The sequence below is a fragment of the Catharus ustulatus genome, chromosome 32, assembly GCF_009819885.2.
Source record: "Catharus ustulatus isolate bCatUst1 chromosome 32, bCatUst1.pri.v2, whole genome shotgun sequence".
Taxonomy (NCBI): Eukaryota; Metazoa; Chordata; class Aves; order Passeriformes; family Turdidae; genus Catharus; species Catharus ustulatus.
The window spans coordinates 2,211,786-2,236,281 of NC_046252.1; the positions used below are offsets into that span (position 1 = coordinate 2,211,786).

Sequence of the window (24,496 nt, forward strand, 5' to 3'; positions counted from 1 at the left end):
GACAGCACCGAGTGGGGCCTGGGGCTCCGAGGTCCTCCCAGCCGCCAGGGGGCGCTGCCCCCGCTCAGCCAATGGGCGGGGCCACGCCCCTGCAAGCTCCGCCCACCGCCCGTGTCCAGCGTCGCTTTATTCGCACGTGACCCCCGTACACCCGCACGAGGCCACGCCCCCCACGTCGAGGCCACGCCCCCAAGCCCCTCCGGTTCCCCCCGGGGCGGGGTCGCGGTCCCGAGGGTCGCGACCAGCGCTCGGTGTCACCCCCCGGGCACGGCAGGTGTCACAGGCCGGAGGCTCAGGGCAGGGCAGGTGTCCCAGTGCCGGTGGCCACGGTCAGGGTGGATGTCGCAGTCCTGGTGGCCCCGATCAAGGCGGATGTCCCAGTCCCGGTTGTCCCAGGTCACAGCAATGTCCCAATCCCGGTGTCCCAGGTCACAGCAATGTCCCAATCCCGGTTGTCCCAGGTCACAGCAATGTCCCAATCCCGGTGTCCCCAATCAGGGTGGCTGTCCCAGCCCCGCTGTCCCCGTCCAATCCCCGCCGTTGCCGCCCCGCTCTCTGTCCCGGTCCATCCCCGTTCCCGGGCGGCTGCGGCGGTCAGGGCGGGTTGTCGCCGTCGCGGGCGGGGTCGCGGGGCCCGCGGGCGGGCCCGCCGTGGCTGTGGGCCTTGCGGACGTGCCGGTACAGGTCCCCGGACTGCGTGTAGGAGCGCAGGCAGTGGCGGCACTCGTAGGGCCGCTCGCGGGTGTGCACGGTGGCGTGGCGCCGCAGCGTGTACGAGCACGAGAACGTCTTCCCGCACGTCGGGCACGTCGGGGCATCCTCGGCGAACAGCCCGAAGCTCCCGCGGGGCTCCAGCGGCGCCAGGAACAGCGGCTCCCGCAGCCCCCCCAGCGCCGGGGCCACGGCCGCCCCCTCCCCAAATCCCGCCGCTCGGGGCGGGGGAGGCGGCGGCGGCGGCGGCGGAGGAGGGGGCGCGGGGGGGCGGCGAGCGCCGTCGGGCTCCTCGTCCGAGATCACGATGGCCTCGGCCTTGATGGCAGCGAGCGGGACGGGGGGCGCGGCCCAGGGACCCCCGCCCGCGGACGGGGGAGCGGCTCCGGGCCCCGGCGCGGCCTCGCTGGAGCTGCTGGGGCTGGGCGGGGGTCGCTCGCCCCCCACCCCGGGCTGGGTCGTGTCGGCCGCGTCCACCAGCGGCGGCTCCGGCGGGGTCCCCGCATCGCCCAGCGGCGGCTGCGGGGGTTGAGGCGGGGGCTGCGGCGGGGGCGGGCTGGGGGCGTCCTCCTCTCGCTTGGTGCTGTCGGCCTCGGCCGGGCCCCGCGCCTGCAGCTTCTTCTTGCACAGCTTGACCACGTCGTTCATGTGCAGGTAACTGGCGGCGGCCAGCACGTCCTCGAGCGGCGCCGCCAGCGCCAGCCGCCCCTCGTACATGAACTCCAGCAGCAGCGCGAAGGCCGGAGCGGTCACGATGTCGCTGTTCAGGGCCACCACGGCCCCCCGAGCCCCTCCTGCTCCGCCCGGCTCGGCGTAGCACAGGTGGAAGAAGGAACTGCAGGCGGCCAGCACGGCGCGGTGCGCGGGGAAGGGCGCGGTGCCCACCAGAACCGTGCAGTCGCACAGGATCCCCCGGGAGCGCTGCTCCCGCAGCCCCCGCAGCAGCTGCCGGCTGTGCTCGGGGAACTCCATCGGGCTGCGGGGAGAGGGGGGAAAACAGCGGAAAAAACGGGGGAAAATGGGGGGTTAGTGCGCGGGGAACGCTGTGGGGCTGCGAGGAAAAAACGGGGGAAATGGGGGGTTAGTGCTCGGGGAACTCCATCACGCTGGAAAGGGGAAATCGGGGAAAATGCGGGGGTTAGAGAGGGGTCAGTGCTCCGGGAATTCCATCGGGCTGGAAGCGGGGAAAGGGGAGAAACGGGGCCTAGGGCAAGGACAGAGCTCTGAGAACTCCACCGGGCTGGGGGTGATTGAACTGGGGAGGGGGAACGGGAGGATCCGCGGTTTGGAATTGCGGGGGTCTGGAGGGAAATGGGGGGTGACAAAGGGGCTGGGGAGGAGAAAAGGGGGATGGGTGACCCCGGGACACAGGGAGAGGAGCTGGTCCGGCCGGGCAGTCCCAGTGCGGCCCAGTCAATCCCAGTGCGGCCCAGTCAATCCCAGCGGGGTTCGGCCGGGCCCGCTGGGGCCCATCCCAGCCAATCCCGGCTTGGCCCTGTGTCACCCATCGGGTGCCAGTCGCTCCCCAAGGGGCCCATCCCAGTCAATCCCAGTGAGCCCCAGTCAGTCCCAGCGTGGCCCAGCACGGCCCCACGAGTCGCGGTCGCCCCCAGCCCGTGCCAGTTGGCCCCAGTTTGTCCCAGTTCCCCCCCAGCGCCCCCGGCCCCGCTCACCACAAAGCCGCGGCCTGCTCACGCCCCGCCCCCCCGCGCTGATTGGCGGCCGGGCGTGCCCGCCGCTCTTCTGTCATTGGTTCATTCACCTGTCACTCAATGTGACCAGGCGGAGCGGGGACAGACTCGGCTGTTGATTGGCTGAGATCGCCGCCACTCAGGAATGCGCGCTGTTGAATGGCTGCTCGGGAAAGGGCGGGCCGCGGTCGCCAGGGCGGTGGTTGCCATGGGCGCAGGGGCGGGGCGTTGCCACGGAAGCCCTCGGGGGCGCGGCACCGGGCGAGAGCGGCGTTCTGATTGGGTGAGTGGATTGTCACTCATCCTTCCCGCTCACTCATTGGGTTTCCGTTCCACCCTCGCGGTGCATTCCCGCCTCTCCCCCGAGCCGCGCTCTGATTGGGTTTCGCTGCCATCGCTCAAGCCTCGCACGCGAATCAAAACACGAGGAAGGCGGGGCCTCCGTCTCCCCGGCAACCAGGTAAGGCGGGAACACAGCGAGGAGGCGTGGTCAGGGCGTGACGAGGGGCGGGGCTTATCTCAGCCAATGGGAGCTGGCGGCGTCGGGCCGGGGGCGGGGTCAAAGGTCAGGCCGGATCCAAGATGGCGGCAGCGCCGGGGCGGTGAGCGCGCGCCAGGGGCCCGACCCCCCCCTCACCCCCCATGGGACCCCCCGGGACCATCCCCGAACTCCTCATGGGATCTCTCATCCCAAAATCCCCCCGGGACCCCCACCGGGGGCCCCCCGGCCGGGCCTGGAGCGCCCGGGACCCCCCAAACCTCCGGGCCTGGGCTGCGGCCCAGCCCCATCCCAGCCCCCCACACACCCCCGACCCCTCCCCTCCAAACCTCTCGGGACCCTCCCCCCCCAAAACTCCCCGGGACCCCCCTGGATCTGCGCTGTGACCTCCCCCCTATCCCCCCGTGCTGCCTCCAGGTGGGGTTTGGGGGTCCCTGTGTCCCCCCGTGGGTTTGCAGGGTCCCCACCCCGGCTTTGAATCCCCCCCATGTCCTCCCCGCTGGTTTTTGGGGTGGTTCCCCCCGGATGCCATTTGGGGAACCTTGAACCCAAATACCCCTGAGGTATTTTTTGGGGGGAGTGGGGTCCCTGTACCCCCTCCCCCCCATATTCGGGGGTCTCTCCTCCCCCTGCCCCCTCCCCTCTCCCTGATCCCCCCATGGTTCCCCCTAGATGGGATTTGGGTGCTGTTGAACCCCCCCCCGTGCCCACCTGAGGGGGGTTTTGTGCCCCCCCGGTGAGTTTGGGGGGGGGTCTCCCGCTGGTTTTGGGGTCTCTGACACCCCCGTGCCCCCCAGGTGGCCGCTGTGGGTGACCCTGTGCCTCGGGGCCGCGCTCGCCGTCGACCGCAGCAACTTCAAGACCTGCGAGCAGAGCGGCTTCTGCAGGTGTGGAGAGGGGGGACACACCTGGGGAGGAGGGGACACACCTGGGGAGGGGGGGACACACCTGGGGAGCGGGGGACACGGCCCGGGGGGGTCACTCAGGGCCGGTGTCCCCTCCCTGTGTCCCCCTGCAGGCGGCAGCGGCGGATCCAGCCCGGGAATTCCCCGTACCGGGCACTGCTGGAGTCGCTGGAGCTCGGCCCTGATGTGGCCAAAATCCAACTGGTCAATGAGGTCACCCAGGTGAGGGGACACAGGGGACAGGAGTGGACAGAGGGGTCACAGGATCCAGCTGGTCAGTGAGGTCACACAGGTGAGGGGACAGGAGGGGACAGAGGGGGTCACAGGATCTGTGTGGTCAATGAGGTCACCCAGGTGAGGGGACAGAGGGGTCACAGGGGGTCACAGGATCCAGCTGGTCAGTGAGGTCACCCAGGTGAGGGGACACAGGGGTCACAGGAGGTCACTGTGTCCCTGCCCTCCCCATGTCCCAGATGTCCAGGTGCCACCCACCCGCTGTCCCTACCTGTGCAAGGTGACACTTTGGCCGTGTCCCTGTGTCATTTGTTCCAGGTGTGCCTGACCCCACAAGTGACCTTTGTCTTTCTGTCCCTGACCATTGCTGGGGCTGTGACCCCCAGGTGACCCCGTGTCCCTCCGTTCACCCCATGTCCAACTTGTTGCAAATGTGGGAGCTCCAGGTGCCATCCAGGTGACCCTGGGGCTGTCCAGGTGTCCCCCAGGTGACCCTGGGATTGTCCAGGTGCCATTCAGGTGACCCTGGGATTGTCCAGGTGTGGGTGACCCTGGGATTGTCCAGGTGTGGGTGACCCTGGGGCTGTCCACGTGCCATCCAGGTGACCCTGGGGCTGTCCAGGTGTGGGTGACCCTGGGATTGTCCAGGTGTGAGTGACCCTGGGATTGTCCAGGTGCTCCCCAGGTGACCCTGGGGCTGTCCAGGTGCTCCCCAGGTGACCCTGGGGCTGTCCAGGTGCCATCCAGGTACCCGTGTCCCTGTCCCCCCTGTGCAGGTGCCTCTGCTGCTGGAGCTGTGGGGGCTCCCCGTGTCCCCATGCCCCAGGTGGCAGTGTCCCCAGGTGGCAGTGTCCCCAGGTGGCAGTGTCCCCATGCCCAGTGTCCCCAGGTGACAGTGTCCCCATGCCCAGTGTCCCCAGGTGATGGTGTCCCCCATACCCCAGGTGACAGTGTCTCTATGCCCAGTGTCCCCAGGTGACAGCGTTCCCATGCCCAGTGTTCCCAGGTGGCAGTGTCCCCAGATGGCAGTGTCCCCAGGTGACAGTGTCCCCAGATGGCAGTGTCCCCAGGTGGCAGTGTCCCCAGGTGGCAGTGTCCCCATGCCCAGTGTCCCCATGCCCAGTGTCCCCAGGTGACAGTGTCCCCATACCCCAGGTGACAGTGTCCCCATGCCCAGTGTCCCCAGGTGACAGTGTCCCCATACCCCAGGTGACAGTGTCCCCATGCCCAGTGTCCCCAGGTGACAGTGTCCCCATGCCCAGTGCCCCCAGGTGACAGTGTCCCCATGCCCAGTGTCCCCAGGTGGCAGTGTCCCCAGGCCCCAGGTGACAGTGTCCCCAGGCCCCAGGTGACAGTGTCCCCCCTGTGCAGGTGCCGCTGCTGCTGGAGCTCTGGGGGCTCACCGGGAACGTGACGCGCCTGCGCATCCAGGAGCTGGCCCCGCTCCGGCCGCGATTCCAGGTGCCCGACGTGCTGCTGGGAGAGCCACCTGCTGAGAGGTGAGGGGACAGGGACAGAGCCACCCTGAGAGGGGACAGAGCCACCTGCTGAGAGGTGAGGGGACAGGGGACAAGGGACAGGGGACAGGGCCACCCTGAGAGGGGACAGAGCCACCTGCTGAGAGGTGAGGGGACAGGGACAGAGCCATCCCTGAGAGGTGAGGGGACAGGGACAGGGGACAGAGCCACCTGCTGAGAGGTGAGGGGACAGGGGACAGGGACAGAGCCACCTGCTGAGAGGTGAGGGGACAGGGACAGGGACAGAGCCACCTGCTGAGAGGTGAGGGGACAGGGACAGGGACAGAGCCACCCTGAGAGGGGACAGAGCCACCTGCTGAGAGGTGAGGGGACAGGGGACAGAGCCACCCTGAGAGGGGACAGAGCCACCCTGAGAGGTGAGGGGACAGGGGACAGAGCCACCCCTGGGAGGTGAGGGGACACAGGGGACACTGCCACCCCCAGGCTGCAGGTGACAGGCCATGCCCTGGTGGAGTCCCACCAGTCCCACCAGTCCCAGCAGTGCCACCAGTCCCACCAGTGCCACCAGTGCCAGCAGTGCCACCAGTCCCAGCAGCGTGGGGCGCTCTGGGCTGGTGGCAGCCCCCCCAAACGCCGCTGTCCCCAGGCTGGAGGTGACAGGCCGTGACGAGGGGACCCTGGAGCTGTCGCTGGGCCCCGGGGGACACCGGCTGCTGGTGACAGAGCGGCCGTTCCGCCTGGACCTGCTGCGGCAGCGGGAGCTGCTCTGCAGCGTCAACGCCCGCGGCCTCCTCGTCTTCGAGCACCAGCGGCGCCGCCGGGACTCGTGAGTGACCCAAAAACCCCCAAAAAAACCCCAAAAAAAAACCCCAAACCCCCCCCAAAAAAGCCCCCAAAGCCCCCCAAAAACCAAACACCCAAAATAAAATAAAAAACCCTAAAAATCCCCAATCCCCCCCAACCCCGCGGTCGCAGCGCTCAGGGGGGTGGGGGGCGTCCCCCCAAGCACAGATTTGGGTCTGGGGTCACCCCCCAAACCCAGGGGGGGTCCCCACGGGCCGGGGGGGCTGCTCTGACCTCTCTGTGTTTCTGTTTTGGTGCCCCCCACCCCCAGTCTGGCGGATAAAGTTAGTTCTGTGTGGGATAAGATCAAGAGCCTTTTCCGTAGGTAAATCCATGGAATCGCCGCCGTCCCTGCACCCCAAATCCCCCCCTGGACCCCTCCTCAAAAAGGGATCCCCCTCCCCAAAATGGTGGGAGGGGAGAGGAGTAGCTGGGGGGGTTCAAATCCCCCCCCAAAAAGGGGGAGCAGGAGCAGCTTGGGGTCCCTAAAATTGGGGAGCCAGGGGGGTCTGTGCCCCCCCAAAAAGTGAAGGGTCAGTGCAGCCAGGGGGGGTCTGTGCACCCCAAAAATGAGGAGGTGACCCCTGCCCACACCCCCAGAGTGGGCAGGAGCAGCTGGAGGGGGGGTCCAGCTCCCCCCAAAATTCAGGGTCCTGGGGGTGCCCCGTGTCCCTGTCCCCCCCCCTGCCCCCCCCTTTGGGGCACCCCAGGACCCCAAATTCCCACAGGGACCCCCCCAAGGACCCCCCAGGCGAGGAGGGGGCGGCGCAGGAGGGGCCCGAGGACGGAGCTGGCAGCACCCAGAGTGACAAGGTGACAGGGACAGGGGGGGACACTGGCGTGGGACACCCCAAATAAAGACCCCTCCCCTTTTTTTGGGGTGGGGGTCCCCCCATTCCTGACAGGATTTGCCCCCCCCAGCCCGCGGAGTCTGCGGCAGAGCCCGAGGAGGAGCCGGGGATGTGGGAGGAGACGTTCAAGACTCACACAGACAGCAAACCCTACGGTGGGGACACCTGGGGACACTTGGGGACACGGGGGGGGGACATGGGGGGACCCCTGTGACCTCCCCCCTCCCCTCAGGACCCACCTCGGTGGGGTTGGATTTCTCCCTGCCCGGATTCGAGCACGTGTACGGCATCCCCGAGCACGCCGACAACCTGCGGCTGCGGCCCACCGAGTGAGGGACACGGGGACACGGGGACACTGGGGACATGGGGGGACACTGGGGACATGGGGGGACATTGGGGGCATGGGGGGACATTGGGGACATTTGAGACACTGGGGAGATTGGGACATTGGGGACATTGGGGACATGGGGGACATGGGGGCATGGGGACATGGGGGACATGGGGGGGACATTGGGGACATGGCAGACATGGGGACGTTGAGGGGACACTGGGGACACTGGAGACATGGGAACACTGGGGACATTTGGGACATGGGGGGACACTGGGAACATTGGGGACATTGAGGATATGGGGACACAGGGCCATTGGGGACATTGAGAGGGACACTGGGGACATTGGGGGGACGCTGGGGACATTGGGGACATGGGGGACGTTGGGGGGGACATTGGGACATTGGGGACATGGCGGGGACACTGGGAACATTGGGGACACTGGGGACATGGACGGGACATTGAGGACATGGGGGACATGGGGACATGGGGAGGACATTGGGACATGGTGGGGACACTGGGGACTTGGGGACTCAGGGACATTGGGACACTGGGGACACTGGGGGACATTGGGGACACGGCAGGGACATGCATAGAGCACAGACACGGAGGGAGGGGGGACATGGGGACAGAAGAACGAGGTGCAGGTGATGGTGGCACTGAGGGGGTGGTGCCAGCGGGGGAGGACAGCAACGCTGCGGGATGGTGGTGACAGTGACAGTGACAGCAGAGGGGTGGCAGTGACAGTGATGCTGTGTGGGTGTGACAGTGACACCCTGGGGGTGTCCCCAGTGGGGGGTGACCCTCACCTGTACAACGCTGGGGGATGTCCTTGGTGCCATGGCACTGTCCCTGAACTGTCCCTGGTGCCCTGGCAGTGTCCCTGAGCTGTCCCTGGTGCCCTGGCAGTGTCCCTGGCAGTGTCCCTGAGCTGTCCCTGGTGCCCTGGCAGTGTCCCTGAGCCGTCCCTGTCCCCAGGGGGGGTGACCCTGGTGCCCTGGCCGTGTCCCTGGCAGTGTCCCTGGGCTGTCCCTGGTGCCCTGGCAGTGTCCCTGGCAGTGTCCCTGGTGCCCTGGCAGTGTCCCTGATGCCCTGGCAGTGTCCCTGGGCTGTCCCTGGTGCCCTGGCAGTGTCCCTGGCAGTGTCCCTGCTGCCCTGGCAGTGTCCCTGAGCTGTCCCTGTCCCCAGGGGGGGTGACCCTGGTGCCCTGGCAGTGTCCCTGAGCCGTCCCTGTCCCCAGGGGGGGTGACCCTGTGCCCTGGCAGTGTCCCTGGTGCCCTGGCAGTGTCCCTGGCAGTGTCCCTGAGCCGTCCCTGTCCCCAGGGGGGGTGACCCTGTGCCCTGGCAGTGTCCCTGGTGCCCTGGCAGTGTCCCTGGCAGTGTCCCTGAGCTGTCCCTGTCCCCAGGGGGGGTGACCCGTACCGCCTGTACAACCTGGACGTGTTCCAGTACGAGCTGTTCAACCCCATGGCTCTGTACGGCTCCGTGCCCCTGCTCCTCGCGCACCGGCCCCGCCTCAGCCTCGGCATCTTCTGGCTCAACGCGGCCGAGACCTGGGTGGACATCGGCTCCAACACGGCTGGGAAGGTCAGGGAGGGGATTTGGGGAGGGGTCCTGGGTGGGGAATGAGCTCTAACACGGCTGGGAAGGTCAGGGAGGGAATTTGGGGAGGGGTCCTGGGTGGGTATGAGCTCTAACACGGCTGGGAAGGTCAGGGAGGGGAATTTGGGGAGGGGTCTTGGGTGGGCATCGGCTCTAACATGGCTGGGAAAGTCCTGGAGGGGAATTTGGGGAGGGGTCCTGGGTGGACATCGGCTCCAACACGGCTGGGAAGGTCAGGGAGGGGAATTTGGGGGAGGATTTGGGGGGTCTCTGTTAACCCCAGTGGGAATTTGGGGAGGATTTGGGGGGTCTCTGTTTGTCCCAGTGGGAATTTGGGGAGGATTTGGGGGGTCTCTGTTAACCCCAGTGGGAATTTGGGGTTGCTGACCCCCTGTGCCACCCCCAGACCCTTTTTGGGAAGCTCCTGGGGGAGGATTTGAGGCGTCTGTGTTTATTCCAGTGGGAATTTGGGGAGGATTTGGGGGGTCTCTGTTAACCCCAGTGGGAATTTGGGGAGGATTTGGGGGGTCTTTGTTATCCCACTGGGAATTCAGGGTTGCTGACCCCCTGTGCCACCCTCAGACCCTTTTTGGGAAGCTGCTGGATTACATAGGGACAGGATTTGGGGGGTCTGTGTTAACCCCAGTTGGAATTTGGGGTTGCTGACCCCCTGTTTGGCCCCCAGACCCTTTTTGGGAAGCTCCTGGGGGAGGATTTGGGGGGTCTCTGTTAACCCCAGTGGGAATTTGGGGAGGATTTGGGGGGTCTGTGTTACCCCAGTGGGAATTTGGGGAGGATTTGGGGGGTCTCTGTTAACCCCAGTGGGAATTTGGGGTTCCTGACCCCCTGTTTGGCCCCCAGACCCTTTTTGGGAAGCTCCTGGGACAGGATCTGGGGGGTCTCTGTTTGTCCCAGTGAGAATTTGGGGAGGATTTGGGGGGTCTGTGTTTGTCCCACTGGGAATTTGGGGAGGATTTGGGGGGTCTCTGTTAACCCCAGTGGGAATTTGGGGTTGCTGACCCCCTGTTTGGCCCCCAGACCCTTTTTGGGAAGCTCCTGGGACAGGATCTGGGGGGTCTCTGTTTGTCCCAGTGAGAATTTGGGGAGGATTTGGGGGGTCTGTGTTTATCCCAGTGAGAATTTGGGGAGGATTTGGGGGGTCTCTGTTAACCCCAGTGGGAATTCGGGGTTGCTGACCCCCTGTTTGGCCCCCAGACCCTTTTTGGGAAGCTCCTGGATTACATGGGGACAGGATTTGGGGGGTCTGTGTTTATCCCAGTGGGAATTTGGGGGGGATTTGGGGGGTCTGTGTTATCCCAGTGGGAATTTGGGGAGGATTTGGGGGGTCTGTGTTATCCCAGTGGGAATTTGGGGTTGCTGACCCCCTGTTTGGCCCCCAGACCCTTTTTGGGAAGCTCCTGGATTACATGCAGGGGGGGGGTGAGACCCCCCAGACCGAGGTGCGCTGGATGTCCGAGAGCGGCGTCATCGACGTCTTCCTGCTGCTGGGGCCGCGGCCACACGATGTCACCGCCCAGTACGGGAGGCTGACCGGTACGGACACTGGGAGGGGACACTGGGGACACTGGGAGGGGATGGAGGGGACACTGGGGACACTGGGATGGGGACAGAGACACCAGTATGGGAGACTGACCGGTACGGGACACTGGGGACACTGGGATGGGACACTGGGGACACTGGGAGGGGATGGAGGGGACACTGGGATGGGAACAGGGACACCAGTACAGGAGACTGACTAGTACGGGACACTGGGGACACTGGGAGGGGACAGTGGGGGCACTGGGGACACTGGGAACTCTGGGAACTCTGGTACGGGCACTGGGGACACTGGGAGGGGACACTGGGGACACTAGGGACACTGGGAGGGGACACGGGGGACAGTGGGGACACTGGGGATACTGGGAGGGGACACTGGGATGGGGACAGGGACACCAGTATGGGAGACTGACCGGTACGGGACACTGGGGACACTGGGAGGGGACACTGGGGATACTGGGGATACTGGGATGGGACACTGGGGATACTGGTACAGGTGCTGGGGACACTGGGAGGGGACACTCGGACTGGGACAGGGACACCAGTATGGGAGACTGACCGGTATGGGCACTGAGGGCACTGGGGACACTGGGAGGGGATACTGGGAGGGGACGCTGGGGACAGTGGGGACACTGGGAGGGGACACTGGGGACATTGGGAGGGGACACTGGGGACACTGGGATGGGACACTGGGACAGGGACAGGGACACCAGTATGGGTGACTGACCGGTATGGGACACTGGGAGGGGACACTGGGATGGGGACAGGGACACCAGCGCAGAGCTCTGACTGGTACAGGGCACTGGGAACACTGGGAAGGGACACTGGGGATACTGGGAGGGGACACTGGGAGGGGACACTGGGAGGGGACAATGGGAACAGTAGGAGGGGACACTGGGATGGGACACTGGGGACACTGGGGATACTGGGAGGGGACACTGGGGATGCTGGGATGGGACACTGGGGACATTGGGATGGGACACTGGGAGGGGACACTGGGGACAGTGGGGACACTGGGAAGGGACACTGGGAATTTTTCTCCTTCAACCTTCAGCCCCGTTCCCATTTTTAGCAGAATTTTTAGGAGATTTCTCCCCTTTGGTCCTGCCCTGTTGCTGTTTTTGGGGCTAGTTCAGGGCATTTCCACCCCATTCCCACTTTGAGATTTTTTTTGGAGTGTTTCATTCCCATTTCTCCTCTCTGACCCTTCCCCACCCCACTTTTAGGATTATTTTTGGGGTATTTCTCTCCTCTGACCCTTCCCCCCCCAATTTTAGGCTTTTTTTGGGGTCTTTCTCCTCTCTGACCCTTCCCCACCCATTTTTAGGATTTTTTTTAGGGTGTTTCTCCCGTCTCACCCTTCCCACACATTTTTAAGATTTTTTTTGGGGTGTTTCTTCTCTCTGACCCTTCCCACCCAATTTTAGGATTTTTTTTAGGGTGTTCTCTCCTCTGACCCTTCCCAACCCATTTTCAGGATTTTTGGGGGTGTTTCTCCCCTCTGACGCTTCCCCCCCAATTTTAGAATTTTTTTTGGGGTGTTTCTCCCCTCTGACCTTTCCCCACCCATTTTTAGGATTTTTGGGGTGTCTCTCTCCTCTGACCCTTCCCTCCCCAATTTTCAGGATTTTTTTGGGGTGTTTCACTCCCGTTTCTCCTCTCTGACCCTTCCCAACCCAATTTTAGGATTATTTTGGGGTGTTTCTCCCCTCTGACCCTTCCCCCATAATTTTAGGATTTTTTTTGGGTGTTCCTCCCCTCTAACCCTTCCCCCCGCCCAATTTTCAGGATTATTTTGGGGTTTCACTCCCATTTCTCCCCTGTAACTCTTCCCCACCCATTTTTAGAATTTTTTTTTAGGGTGTTTCTCCCCTCTGACTCTTCCCCCTCCATTTTTAGGATTTTTTTGGGCTGTTTCTCCTCTTTAACCCTTCCCACCCCATTTTAGGATTTTTTTTGGTGTGTTTCTCCCCTCTAACCCTTCCCCCCCCATTTTTAGAATATTTTTTAGGTTGTTTCACTCCCTTTCTCCCCCTGCCAGGCACGCAGGCGCTGCCCCCGCTGTTCTCCCTCGGGTACCACCAGAGCCGCTGGAATTACCAGGACGAGGCGGACGTGGAGGCCGTGGAGAGAGGGTTCGAGGAGCACGAGCTGCCCATGGACGTGCTGTGGCTGGACATCGAGCACGCCGACGGCAAGCGCTACTTCACCTGGGACCCCGCCAAATTCCCGAATCCACGGAGAATGCTGGAGCACCTGGCGGCCAGGAAACGCAGGGTGGGGATGGGAATTGGGTGGGATTGGGATCCTGCAAAAATCCCAAATCCACAGGGGATGTTGGCCTGGAAACGCAGGGTGGGGATTGGAGATGGGGTGGGATTGGGATGAAATTGGTGTGAGGTTGGGGTTGGGATGGGATCCTGCAAAAATCCCAAATCCATGGGGCATGCTGGCCTGGAAACGCAGGGTGGGCATGGGGATGGGATTGGGGTTGGGATTGGGATTGGGATTGGGATGGGATCCTGCAAAAATCCCGAATCCATGGGGCATGCTGGCCTGGAAACGCAGGGTGGGCATGGGGATGGGATTGGGGTTGGGATTGGGATGGGATCCTGAAAAATCCCAACCCACAGAGAATGCTGGAGCATCTGGTGGCCAGGAAACGCAGGGTGGGGATTGGGGTTGGGATGGGAATGGGATCCTGTAAAAATCCTAAATCCATGGGGGATGCTGACCTGGAAACGCAGGATGGGGATGGGGATTGGGGTGGGATTGGGATGGAATTGGGGTGGGGTTGGGGTTGGGATGGGATCCTGAAAAATCCCAAATCCATGGGGCATGCTGGAGCACCTGGGGGCCAGGAAACACAGGGTGGGGATTGGGAATGGGGTGGGAATGGGATCCTGCAAAAATCCCAAATCCATGGGGAGCTGGAGCACCTGGCGGCCAGGAAACGCAGGGTGGTGATGGGGATGGGGTGGGATTGGGGTTGGGGTTGGGAATGGGGTTGGGTTGGGATCCTGCAAAAATGCCAAATCCTGGTCACCCCACTGGTCACTCACCCCCCTGATCACTCCCCCTGGTCACTCACTCCTCCTCATCACCCCCTCATCACCCCCTGGTCACTCCTGGTCACTCTTGATCACCCCCTCATCACCCCCTGGTCACTCCTGGTCACTCCTGATCACCCCCTGGTCACTCCTGGTCACTCTTGATCACCCCCTCATCACCCCCTGGTCACTCCTGATCACCCCCTCATCACTCCCTGGTCACTCCTGCTCACCCCCTGATCCCCCCTGGTCACTCCTGCTCACTCCTGCTCACCCCCTGACACTCACCCCCCTGGTCACTCCCTGTCACTGACCGTGGCCGTGCCCACAGCTGGTCACCCCCTGACACTCACCCCCCTGGTCACTCACTCACCATTGGTCACTGACCCCGGCCATACCCACAGCTGGTCACCCCCTGGTCACCCCCTGGTCACTCCTGGTCATTCCCCTGACACTCACCCCCCTGGTCACTCCCTGTCACTGACCGTGGCCGTGCCCACAGCTGGTCAGCATCGTGGACCCCCACATCAAGGTGGACGCCGGGTACCGGGTGCACGCCGAGCTCAAGGCCCGCGGCCTCTTCGTCAAAACCAAGGATGGCAACGACTACGAGGGCTGGTGCTGGCCTGGTCAGTGGGGCTGGGGGCCATCTGGGGGTCCCAGGGGGGGTTTGGGGGGGTTTTGGGGGTGGCTTTGGGGTCTCCAGGTGGTCACAACCCACCCCTGCCCCCCCAGGATCCTCGGCGTACCCCGACTTCACCAACCCCGAGATGCGCGAGTGGTGGGCGAGCATGTTCGCCTTCGACCAGTACGAGGTGGGGACCCCCCAAAATCCCAGTGTGATCCCCCAAAATCCCAGTGTGATCCCCCAAATCCCAGTGTGATCCCCCAAATCCCAGTGTGATCCCCCAAAATCCCAGTGTGATCCCCCCAAATCCCAGTGTGATCCCCCCCAAATCCCAGTGTGATCCCCCAAATCCCAGTGTGATCCCCCAAAATCCCAGTGTGATCCCCCAAAATCCAGTGTGATCCCCCAAAATCCCAGTGTGATCCCCTCAAAATCCCAGTGAGACCCCCCCAAATCCCAGTGTGATCCCCTCAAAATCCCAGTGAGACCCCCCCAAATCCCAGTGTGATCCCCCCAAATCCCAGTCAGACCCCCCAAAATCCCAGTGTGATCCCCCAAAATCCCAGTGTGATCCCCACAATCCCAGTGTGATCCCCCAAATCCCAGTCAGACCTCCCAAAATCCCAGTGTGATCCCCCAAATCCCAGTCAGACCCCAAAAAATCCCAGTCAGACCCCCCAAAATCCCAGTGTGATCCCCCCAAATCCCAGTGTGATCCCCCAAATCCCAGTCAGACCCCCCAAAATCCCAGTCAGACCCCCCAAATCCCAGTGTGATCCCCCAAATCCCAGTCAGACCCCCCAAATCCCAGTGTGATCCCCCAAATCCCAGTCAGAACCCCCAAAATCCCAGTCAGACCCTCAAATTCCAGTCAGACCCCCCCCAAATCCCAGTCAGAACCCCCAAAATTCCAGTCAGACCCCCAAAATCCCAGTTAGATCCCCCCCTAAATCCCAGTGTGATCCCCCCAAATCCCAGTGCGACCCCCACAAATCCCAGTCAGTCCCCCCAAAATCCCAGTCAGACCCCCACAAATCCCAGTCAGACCCCCCCAAATCCCAGTCAGACCCCCCCAAATCCCAGTCAGACCCCCCAGAACCCTGGGACCCCCCCCAAATTTCCTTCCCCACCTTTCCCTCCCCACCCCCCCTCTTTTGGGCCTTTTCTCACCTTGGAGACCCCCCCATCTTTTTGGGGGGAACTTTAAGTAACCCCCTGAAGGTTTTAGGATCCCCCTCCCATATTTTTGGGGTTCCCCCACTGATTTTTGGGGCCCTCCTGAGCCTCAACCCCTCCCCTAATTTTCCCCCACAAATCCCTCCCCACCCGTTTTCCCCTTTTTGGAGACCCCACAAAGGATCTCTGTGTATTGTGGGGGATGCCCTGGGGGGTTTGAGGAGCTCCCCTGTCGGTGTTTTGGGGTGTCCTGGCTGATGGGGGTTCCCCCAGGGCTCCACGGAGGCGCTGTTCACGTGGAACGACATGAACGAGCCGTCGGTGTTCAGCGGCCCCGAGGTGACGATGCACAAGGACGCGCGGCACTTCGGGGGCTGGGAGCACCGCGAGCTGCACAACCTCTACGGGCTCTACGTGGTGAGAGACACCCCCAAAAATCCCACAGAGACACCCAAACTCCCACAGAAACACCTGCAAAAATCCTCACAGACACACCCCCAAAATCCCACAGAGACACCCACAAAAATCCCACAGAGACACCTCCAAAAAATCCTCACAGAGACTCTCCCAAAATCCCACAGAAACACCCCCAAAATCCCTGCAGAGACACCCCAAAAAATCCCGCAGGGACACCCCTAAAAATCCCCACAGAGATACCCCCAAAACTCCCCACAGAGATACCCCCAAACTCCTGCAGAGACACCCCCAAAATCCCACAGGGACACCCCCAAAACTCCTGCAGAGACACCCCCCAAATCCTGCAGTGACACCCCCAAAATCCCACAGAGACACCCTCAAAATCCCACAGAGATACCCCCAAAAATCCCACAGAAACACCCCCAAAAATCCCACAGAAACACCCCCAAAAATCCCACAGAAACACCCCCAAAATCCCCACAGAGACACCCCCAAAATCCTGCAGAGAAACACCCAAAATCCCACAGAGACACCCCCAAAACCCCACAGGGAACCCAGAAAAATCCCAAATTCCCAGAGCCCTCCCATAAACCTCTTGTAGGTCCCCCCAAACCCCTTTAGGACCCCCCAAACCCCTTTTAGATCCCCCCAGTTCCCCCTTCATTTCCCCCCAAACCCTTTTAGGATCCCATAAACCCTCTTTTAGTCCCCCCCAAACCCCTTTTAGATCCCCCCAAACCCCTTTAGGACCCCCCAAACCCTCTCATTTCCCCCAAGTCCCCCTTAATTTCCCCCCAAACCCCTTGTAGTCCCCCCAAACCCCTTTAGGACCCCATAAACCCTCTTTTAGTTCCCCTCAAACCCCTTCAGCCCCCCCCCAAACCCCTTTTAGATCCCCCCAAACCCCTTTTAGATCCTCCCAAACCCCTTTAGGACCCCCCAAACCCCTTGTAGTCCCCTCCAAACCCCTTTAGCCCCACCAAACCCCTTTTAGGTCCCCCCAAACCCTCTCATTTCCCCCCAGTTCCCCCTTTAGTCCCCCCCAAACCCCTTGTAGCCCCCCCAAACCCCTTCAGCCCCCCCCAGCCCCTTTGGGCTCGGCTTTGGGGTCAGGTTTGGGGTCCCTGAGCCGTTTCCCCGTTGGCAGCAAAGGGCCACGGCCGAGGGGCAGATCCGGCGCTCGGGGGGGCGGCTCCGGCCCTTCGTGCTCGGCCGCGCTTTCTTCGCCGGCTCCCAGCGCTACGGTGAGGACTGGGGGCAAATCCCGGGGTTTGGGGCAAATCCTGGAATTCAGAGGGGGGTCAGGATTGAGGGGAACCCCCCCTGATCCCCCCCAAACCCCCCAGGTGCTGTTTGGACCGGGGACAACACGGCGGAGTGGGATCACCTGCGGATCTCCATCCCCATGTGCCTGAGCTTTGGGCTGGCAGGGCTGGCCTTCTGTGGGGGTGAGCAAACTGGGAGTACTGGGAGTACTGGGAGGGTGGGAATGGGGGCAGGGGATGGGGGCATGGGATAGCAAATGGGGGCAGGGGTAGGGGATGGGGTCAGGGGTTGGGATCCAGAATAGGAATGGGACCAGGATTGGGACGGGATCTGGGAATGGGACCAGGATCCAGGCTGGGATCAGAGCAGGATCCAGGCTGGGATCAGGAGCAGGCCAGAATCTGGGACCAGGATCCAGTCTGGGATCCAGGGTCAGGATCCAGGCTGGGATCAGAGCAGGATCTGGGCTGGGATCGGAGCAGGATCTGGGACCAGGATCTGGGCTGGGATGAGGTTCAGGAGCAGAATCTGGGACCAGGATCTGGGCTGGGTTCAGGACCAGGATCCAGGCTGGGATCAGAGCAGGATCTGGGCTGGGATCAGGATCAGTAGCAGAGTCTGGGACCAGGATCCAGGCTGGGATTAGGATCAGGATCTGGGCTGGGATCAGGATCAGGATCCTGGTTGGAATCAGATCAGGATCCAGGCTGGAATCAGGATCAGGACTGGGACCGGTCAGGAGCAGGATCTGGGACCAGGATCTGGGCTGCAATTGGGATCAGGACCAGGCTCGGGCTGAAGCTCAGGGCTCAGGTTCAGGGATCAGGATCAGCACTGGGATCAGGATCAGGAATCAGGATCAGGACTGGGATCAGGACCTAGGCTGGGATCAGGATCAGGAATCAGGATCAGGACTGGGATCAGGATCCAGGCTGGGATCACTATCAGGACTGGGATCAGGATCAGGCTCAGGGATTCAGGCTCAGCGATCAGGATCAGGACTGGGATCAGGATCAGGGATCAGGATCAGGACTGGGATCAGGATCAGGCTCAGGGATTCAGGCTCAGGGATCAGGATCAGGGATCAGGATCAGGATCCAGGCTGGGATCAGGCTCAGGGCTCAAGGCTCAGACTCGGGTTCAGGCTCAGGCTCAGACTTACGGCTCAGGCTCAAGCTCAGGGATCAGGCTCAGGGATCAGGATCAGGCTCAGGCTCCAGGCTGGGATCAGGCTCAGGAATCAGGATCAGGACTGGGATCAGGATCAGGATCCAAGCTGGAATCAGGATCAGGATCTAGGCTGGGATCAGGATCAGGCTCAGGCTCCAGGCTGGGATCAGGATCCAGGCTGGGCTCAGTCTCAGTCTCAGTCTCTCTCCCCCCATCCCGTTCCCAGCGGACGTGGGCGGGTTTTTCCAGAACCCGGGCCCGGAGCTGCAGGTGCGCTGGTACCAGGCCGGGGCGTTCCAGCCGTTCTTCCGCGCCCACGCTCACCTGGACACGGCGCGGCGCGAGCCCTGGCTGCTGCGGCCCGAGCACCTGCAGCTGGTCCGGGCCGCGCTGCGGCGCCGCTACGCGCTGCTCCCGCTGTGGTACACGGCCTTCTACCGCTGCCACCGCCAGGGAATCCCTGTCATGAGGTGTGGGACCCCAAACACCCCAAATCCGCCTCAAAAACCCCAAATCTACTCCAAAAACCCCAAATCCACCCCAAAAACACCACCTGGGATACAGCATATCCCACCAGGGATAGCCCCAAACTCCCCTGCTCCCGCTGTGGTACACGGCTTTATATCAGTGCCACCGCCAGGGAATCCCTGTCATGAGATGTGGGACCCCAAAAACCCCAAATCCACCCCAAATCCACCCCAAAAACCCCAAATGTGCCCCAAAAACCCCACCTGGGATAGCCCTGCTCCCGCTGTGGTACACGGCCTTCTACCGCTGCCACCGCCAGGGAATCCCTGTCATGAGGTGTGGGACCCCAAAATCCCCAAATCCACCTCAAAAACTCCAAATCCGCCCCAAAAACCTACCTGGGATACAGCAAATCCCACCTGGGATAGCCCCTGATCCCGCTGTGGTACATGGCTTTATATCAGTGTCACCGCCAGGGAATCCCTGTCATGAGGTGTGGCACCCCAAAAACCCCAAATCCACCTCAAAAACTCCAAATCCGCCCCAAAAACCTACCTGGGATACAGCAAATCCCACCTGGGATAGCCCCTGCTCCCGCTGTGGTACACGGCCTTCTACCGCTGCCACCGCCAGGGAATCCCTGTCATGAGGTGTGGGACCCCAAAATCCCCAAATCCACCCCAAAATTCCACCTGGGATAGCCCCAAACCCTCCTGCTCCCGCTGTGGTACACGGCCTTCTACCGCTGCCACCGCCAGGGAATCCCTGTCATGAGGTGTGGGACCCCAAAAACCTCAAATCCACCCCAAATCCACCCCAAAAACCTACCTGGGATACAGCAAATCCTACCTGAGTAACCCTAAATCCATCCAGGATAACCCCAAATCCCCCAAACTCAAACCTCTGACCCAAAATTGCCCTGACCTCAAACCCCCAAAATACCCCCAAATTCCCAGACCCCTGACCCCAAACCCCTGACCCCAAACCCATAAAATGACCCCAAATCTCCCAACCCCAAACCCCTGACCCCAAATCCCCTGACCCCAAATCCTCATGATCCCAAACCCCTGACCCCAAACCCCTAAAATGACCCCAAACCCCTGACCCCAAATCCCCTGACCCCAAACCTTTAAAATGACCCCAAACCCCTAAACTGACCCCAAACCCCGCTGTCCCCCCAGGCCCCTGTGGATGGAATTCCCGGATGACCCCCAAACCTTCGCCATGGATGACCAGTACCTGATCGGTGAGGGGGAGTCCCTGACCCTTTTTAGGGTCCCTGACTCCCTTTTTGGGGTCTGTGACCCCTTTTAGGATCCCTTTTGGGGTCACATTTGGGGTTTTCCCCGTGCTGACCCCTGTCCCCCAGACCGGGTGCTGCTGGTGCACCCCGTGACGGAGCAGGGCGCCCGTGGGGTCCACGTGTACCTGCCCGGGGAGGGAGAGGTGAGTGAAGGGTTTTGGGGTTTTTTTTAGGGTTTTTTTTGGGGTGCAGGACCCCCTCTGAACCCCAAATTTCCCCCTCCAGGTGTGGTACGAGGATGAGACCCACGAGCAGTACAAGGCACCGCAGACCCTCTACGTGCCCGTCACCCTCGGCACTGTGGGTTTTTGGGGGGGCTTAAGGGGTTTGGGGAGGGGGTTGGGACCCCAAAAACATCCCTGGAGACCCCAAAACTTCAATGGAGATCCCAAAATTCCCCTGGAGACCCCAAAAACCTCCTGGATCCCCCCCCCCACATCCCTGAGTTCCAGTGGGGAGGGGGTAAAAAATCACCTCAAGCACTGGGTGTGACCTGGGGGATTTTGGGGTTTTTTTGGGTGGGTTTTGGGAATTCTTTCTGGGGTTTTTGGGGTGCTGACCTCCCTCCTGTGCCCCCCAGATCCCGGTGTTCCAGCGGGGGGGGACGGTGATCCCGCGCCAGGACCGACCGCGCCGCTCCACCGAGGCCATGAGGGGCGACCCCTTCACCCTCTACGTGGCCCTGAGCCCCCAGGTGAGTGTGGGGACCCCAAAAATGCCCCCAGGTGAGTGCAGGGACCCCAAAAAAACCCACAAGTGAGTGCAGGATCCCCAAAAAAACCCATGAGGGACCCCAAATATTCCCCCAAACCCCCCGCCAAGGTGAATGTAGGGACCCCAAAAATGCCCTCAGGTGGGTGGGGGGATCTCAGCACCCCAAAAATGCCCTCAGGTGAGTCCAGGGACCTCAAAAACACCCCAGGGACTCCCAAAAACCTTCCCTGGAACCCCAAAAAACCCTCCAAAACACCCCCAGACCCCTCATTTCCCCTCCCAAACCCCTCAGGACATCTCCAAATCCTCTAAGATTCCTCTCCAGGGACCCCCAAACACTCCCCAAACCCTTCTGAGACCCCCCCCCAACCCCCATTTTATATTTATAAAATAAATGTGTTTTATTTAGGGCACGGCGGAGGGGGAGCTGTACCTGGATGATGGGATCAGCTTCGACTACGCCACCAAAAACCAATTCCTGCACCGGCACTTCGCCTTCGCCAACGGCACCCTCACCTCCAGGTACCCAAAATGCCCCAAAATATTCTAAAATATCCTAAAATATTCCAAAAACCCTGCCTGAAACAGTGCCAGGGTACCCTGACTGTGAGGTACCCCCAAAAACAGCCCCAAAATACCCCCAAAAACAATTCCTGCTAATGGCACCCTCATTTCCAAAATTAATTTTAAAATACCCTAAAATATGCCACAAACCCAGACAAAAAAACTCCCTGGGTACTCTCACAGCCAGGTACCCAAAAATATCCTAAAAATAGCGTAAAATAACCCCAGAACTGCCCCAAAATACTTGTCATGCACCGTCACAGCCAGGTACCAAAAACACCCTGTCTGAAAAACCAAAAGGGAAAAAGGGCAGGAAATGTGAGGGGGAAAAGGGTGGGAAACGTGAGGGAGAAAATGGCAGAAAATGTGAGGGGAAAAGGGTGAGAAATGTGAGGGGGAAAATGGTGGAAAACATGAGGGAGAAAATGGTGGAAAATGTGAGGGGGGAAAAGGGCAGGAAACGTGAGGGAAAAGGGTGGGAAATGTGAGGGGAAAATGGTGAGAAATATGAGGGGGAAAAAGGGGAGGAAAACATGAGGGAGAAAAGAGTGGGAAATGTGAAGGGAAAAAAGAGTGGGAAATGTGAGGGGAAGAAGAACGGGAAACGTGAGGGAGAAAATGGCAGAAAACGTGAGGGGAGAAAAGAGCGGGAAACGTGAGGGGAGAAAATGGTGGAAGACGTGAGGGGAAAAAGGGTGGGAAATGTGAGGGGGAAAGGGTGGGAAATATGAAGGGAGAAAAGGCAAGAAACATGAGGGGTAAAGTGAGAAAATGTGAGGGGAGAAAGCAAGAAATGTGAGGGGAAAATGGTGAGAAATGTGAGGGGAGAAAGAGCGAGAAATGTGAGGGGTAAAGGGTGAGAAATGTGAGGGGAAAAAGGGTGGGAAACGTGAGGGGAGAGGGTGGGAAATGTGAGGGGGAAATGGTGAGAAATGTGAGGGGGAAAAAGGACGGGAAACATGAGGGGAGAAAAGAGCAGGAAGTGTGAGGGAAAAAGGGAGAGAAATGTGAGGAGAAAAGGGTGAGAAACGTGAGGGGAAAGGGTGAGAAATGTGAGGGGAAAAAAGAGCGGGAAACGTGAGGGGAGAAAAGAGCGGGAAACGTGAGGGAGAAAATGATGAGAAACGTGAGGGGGGGGAAAAAACAGCCAAAAAATAATCCAAAAATACCCCCAAAAAAACCTCTGGGAGCCCTTATAACCAGCTACCCAAAATTCCCCCAAAATGGCTCCAAAATTCCCAAAAAATTGCACTAAAATATCCCCAAAACAGCCCCAAAATTACCCCATATACCCCCTGTTTCTCCTGGGCGCTGTCTGTGACGGGGTTGATGGGTCTGGGGGATTTTTGGGGGGATTTTTGGGGGGATTTTGGGGGGCTGTGACCCCCCCATGACCTGTCTGTCCCCCCCCAGCTCTGCTGACCCCCGCGGGTCCATGTCCACCCCGGCCTGGCTGGAGCGAGTGGTCATCCTGGGGATGGGGCGGCCAGAGAGAGCCCTGCTGACCACCCACGGTAAGGGGGGATTTGGGGTGGATTTTGGGGTTTTGGGGTGGATTTTGGAGGTTTTAGGGTGGATTTTGGGAGGATTTTGGAGGGGTCATCCTGGGGGTGGAGCAGCTGGAGAGCTCAGGATGGACAATGAGGGGAGAGCCCGGGGGGATTTTGGGGGATCCTGAGGAGATTTTTGAGTTCCTGACTGATTTTTGGGGTCACTGAAGGAGGATTGGGGATCCCTGAGGGGATTTTGTTTGTCCCTAAGAGAATTTTAGGTTTCTGAGGGGAATTTGAGGTCCATGAGGGGAATTTGTAACTTGAGGTTTCTGAGGAATATTTTGGGTTCCTGGTGGGTTTTCGGTGAGCTGAAGTTTTAAGGTTCCTCAGGGGTTTTTTGTGTTCCTGATGAGTTTTTGGATGGAATTTGGGGTCCCTGAGATGGAATTTGGGGTCCCTGAGATGGAATTTGGGGTCCCTGACCTGGAATTTGGTGTCCCCCCTCCCCAGACGGTTCCCAGACCCCGCTGGAATTCCGGCACGACCCCGAGCACTCGGTGCTGACCCTGCGGCGCCCGGGGGTCCCCATCGGGGAAGATTGGAGCATCTCCCTGCGATAATGGATGGGGGGGGCCCCCGGACCCCCCCCCAAAATCCCCCCCAAACCCCCCGGGCCCCCCCAGAGCCCCCAAAAAAACCCCAAATCCCCTCCCCCCGCAAAAAAAACCGCCGGATGCCGCCACTGTTTGAGGAGCCCAGAATTGGGGGTGTGGGGGGTTTGAGTTCCCCAAACTGAAGGGTGAGCCCCCCCCCAAATTAGGGGTTGAGACCCCCCAAAATGAGGATTGAGCCCCCCCAAATGAGGGGTCAGACCCCCCCCCCAAATCAGGGGTTGAGATCCCCAAAATGAGGGGCGAGTCCCCCCCAAAATGAGGGGCGAGGCTCCCCCCGTTTTGCCCCAAATTTGAGGGGAGGGGGTTGGGGTCTCTGAGCCCCCAAATTTGAGGCTGGGGGGGTGACTCTGCCCCCACCCCCCCAAATTGGGGAGGTTGGGGGGGTCTGAACCCCCCCGAAATTGGGGTGCCTCCCCCAAATTTGAGTGGAGGTCGCGTCGAGGGGGGGTTGGGGACCAAGGCTCAGCGTGTGACCCCCCGCGCCCCCTCCCCCCCTTCTCCCGCCCCTCCCCCACCCTCGGGGGGGCTTCAAGGGGGTTTTTTGGGGACCCCTCCCCTCTCTTCGGAGGGAGGGGCAGAGCCGGGCCCCCCACCGCGGCACGGGGGAGTCTGGGGCGGGGGGGGGAGGCGCGGTGCCGCGCGGAGTTTTGATAAAACACGAAATAAAACCAAATAAAAAACGGGAATTTTGGGAATCCCGAGTGGGGAGAGGGAGGGGGGAACATTTATTGCGACTCCCGGAACTTTCGGCCGCGGGAGCTGGGGGGAAGGAGGGAACCCTGAAGCGGCGGACCGGAAGTGGCCGTCAGACCGGAAGTGCTGCCCCACCGGAGTCTCCGCGCCCCCGAAAGCGGCCCCGGCCCCGCCCCCCCC

At 61.4% G+C, this 24,496-nt stretch overlaps 2 protein-coding genes across 3 annotated transcripts; one reads left to right on the forward strand and one right to left on the reverse strand.

Annotated features, from left to right (window-relative positions):
• Nucleotides 1-109: 109 nt before the first annotated feature.
• ZBTB3 (zinc finger and BTB domain containing 3) lies at nucleotides 110-2,369 on the reverse strand. Its single transcript, XM_033083487.1, has 2 exons — nucleotides 976-2,369; nucleotides 110-933 (listed from the first exon to the last, which is right to left on the reverse strand). The coding sequence occupies exons 1-2, from the start codon at nucleotides 1,681-1,683 to the stop codon at nucleotides 595-597; spliced, it is 1,047 nt and encodes a 348-aa protein (XP_032939378.1). The 5' UTR covers nucleotides 1,684-2,369; the 3' UTR covers nucleotides 110-594.
• A 580-nt stretch (nucleotides 2,370-2,949) lies between these two features.
• On the forward strand, nucleotides 2,950-24,309 carry GANAB (glucosidase II alpha subunit). Of its 2 annotated transcripts, XM_033083563.2 has the most exons (25): nucleotides 2,950-3,004; nucleotides 3,699-3,788; nucleotides 3,920-4,028; nucleotides 5,412-5,539; nucleotides 6,165-6,344; nucleotides 6,633-6,686; nucleotides 7,090-7,174; nucleotides 7,283-7,367; nucleotides 7,445-7,541; nucleotides 8,948-9,128; nucleotides 10,544-10,697; nucleotides 12,742-12,977; nucleotides 14,253-14,379; nucleotides 14,486-14,565; nucleotides 15,828-15,971; nucleotides 17,119-17,215; nucleotides 17,318-17,419; nucleotides 18,634-18,877; nucleotides 20,057-20,121; nucleotides 20,245-20,321; nucleotides 20,404-20,478; nucleotides 20,759-20,872; nucleotides 21,302-21,414; nucleotides 22,870-22,970; nucleotides 23,460-24,309. In XM_033083563.2, the coding sequence occupies exons 1-25, from the start codon at nucleotides 2,985-2,987 to the stop codon at nucleotides 23,567-23,569; spliced, it is 2,868 nt and encodes a 955-aa protein (XP_032939454.1). In that variant the 5' UTR covers nucleotides 2,950-2,984; the 3' UTR covers nucleotides 23,570-24,309. The 2 variants fall into 2 exon arrangements, with proteins under 2 accessions (XP_032939454.1, XP_032939455.1); XM_033083564.2 differs by lacking the exon at nucleotides 6,633-6,686.
• Nucleotides 24,310-24,496: the final 187 nt, after the last annotated feature.

Excerpts from the sequence above, each read along its gene's own strand:
- ZBTB3 (XM_033083487.1), bottom strand. The coding sequence starts at position 1,683 with ATGGAGTTCCCCGAGCACAGCCGGCAGCTGCTGCGGGGGCTGCGGGAG. Across the intron at positions 934-975 it reads ACGGCGCTCGCCGCCCCCCC|CGAGCGGCGGGATTTGGGGA; the intron begins GCGCCCCCTCCT and ends CCTCCCCCGCCC.
- GANAB (XM_033083563.2), top strand. The coding sequence starts at position 2,985 with ATGGCGGCAGCGCCGGGGCG. Across the intron at positions 7,542-8,947 it reads CTGCGGCTGCGGCCCACCGA|GGGGGGTGACCCGTACCGCC; the intron begins GTGAGGGACACG and ends CCCTGTCCCCAG. Across the intron at positions 17,420-18,633 it reads AGGGCTGGCCTTCTGTGGGG|CGGACGTGGGCGGGTTTTTC; the intron begins GTGAGCAAACTG and ends TCCCGTTCCCAG.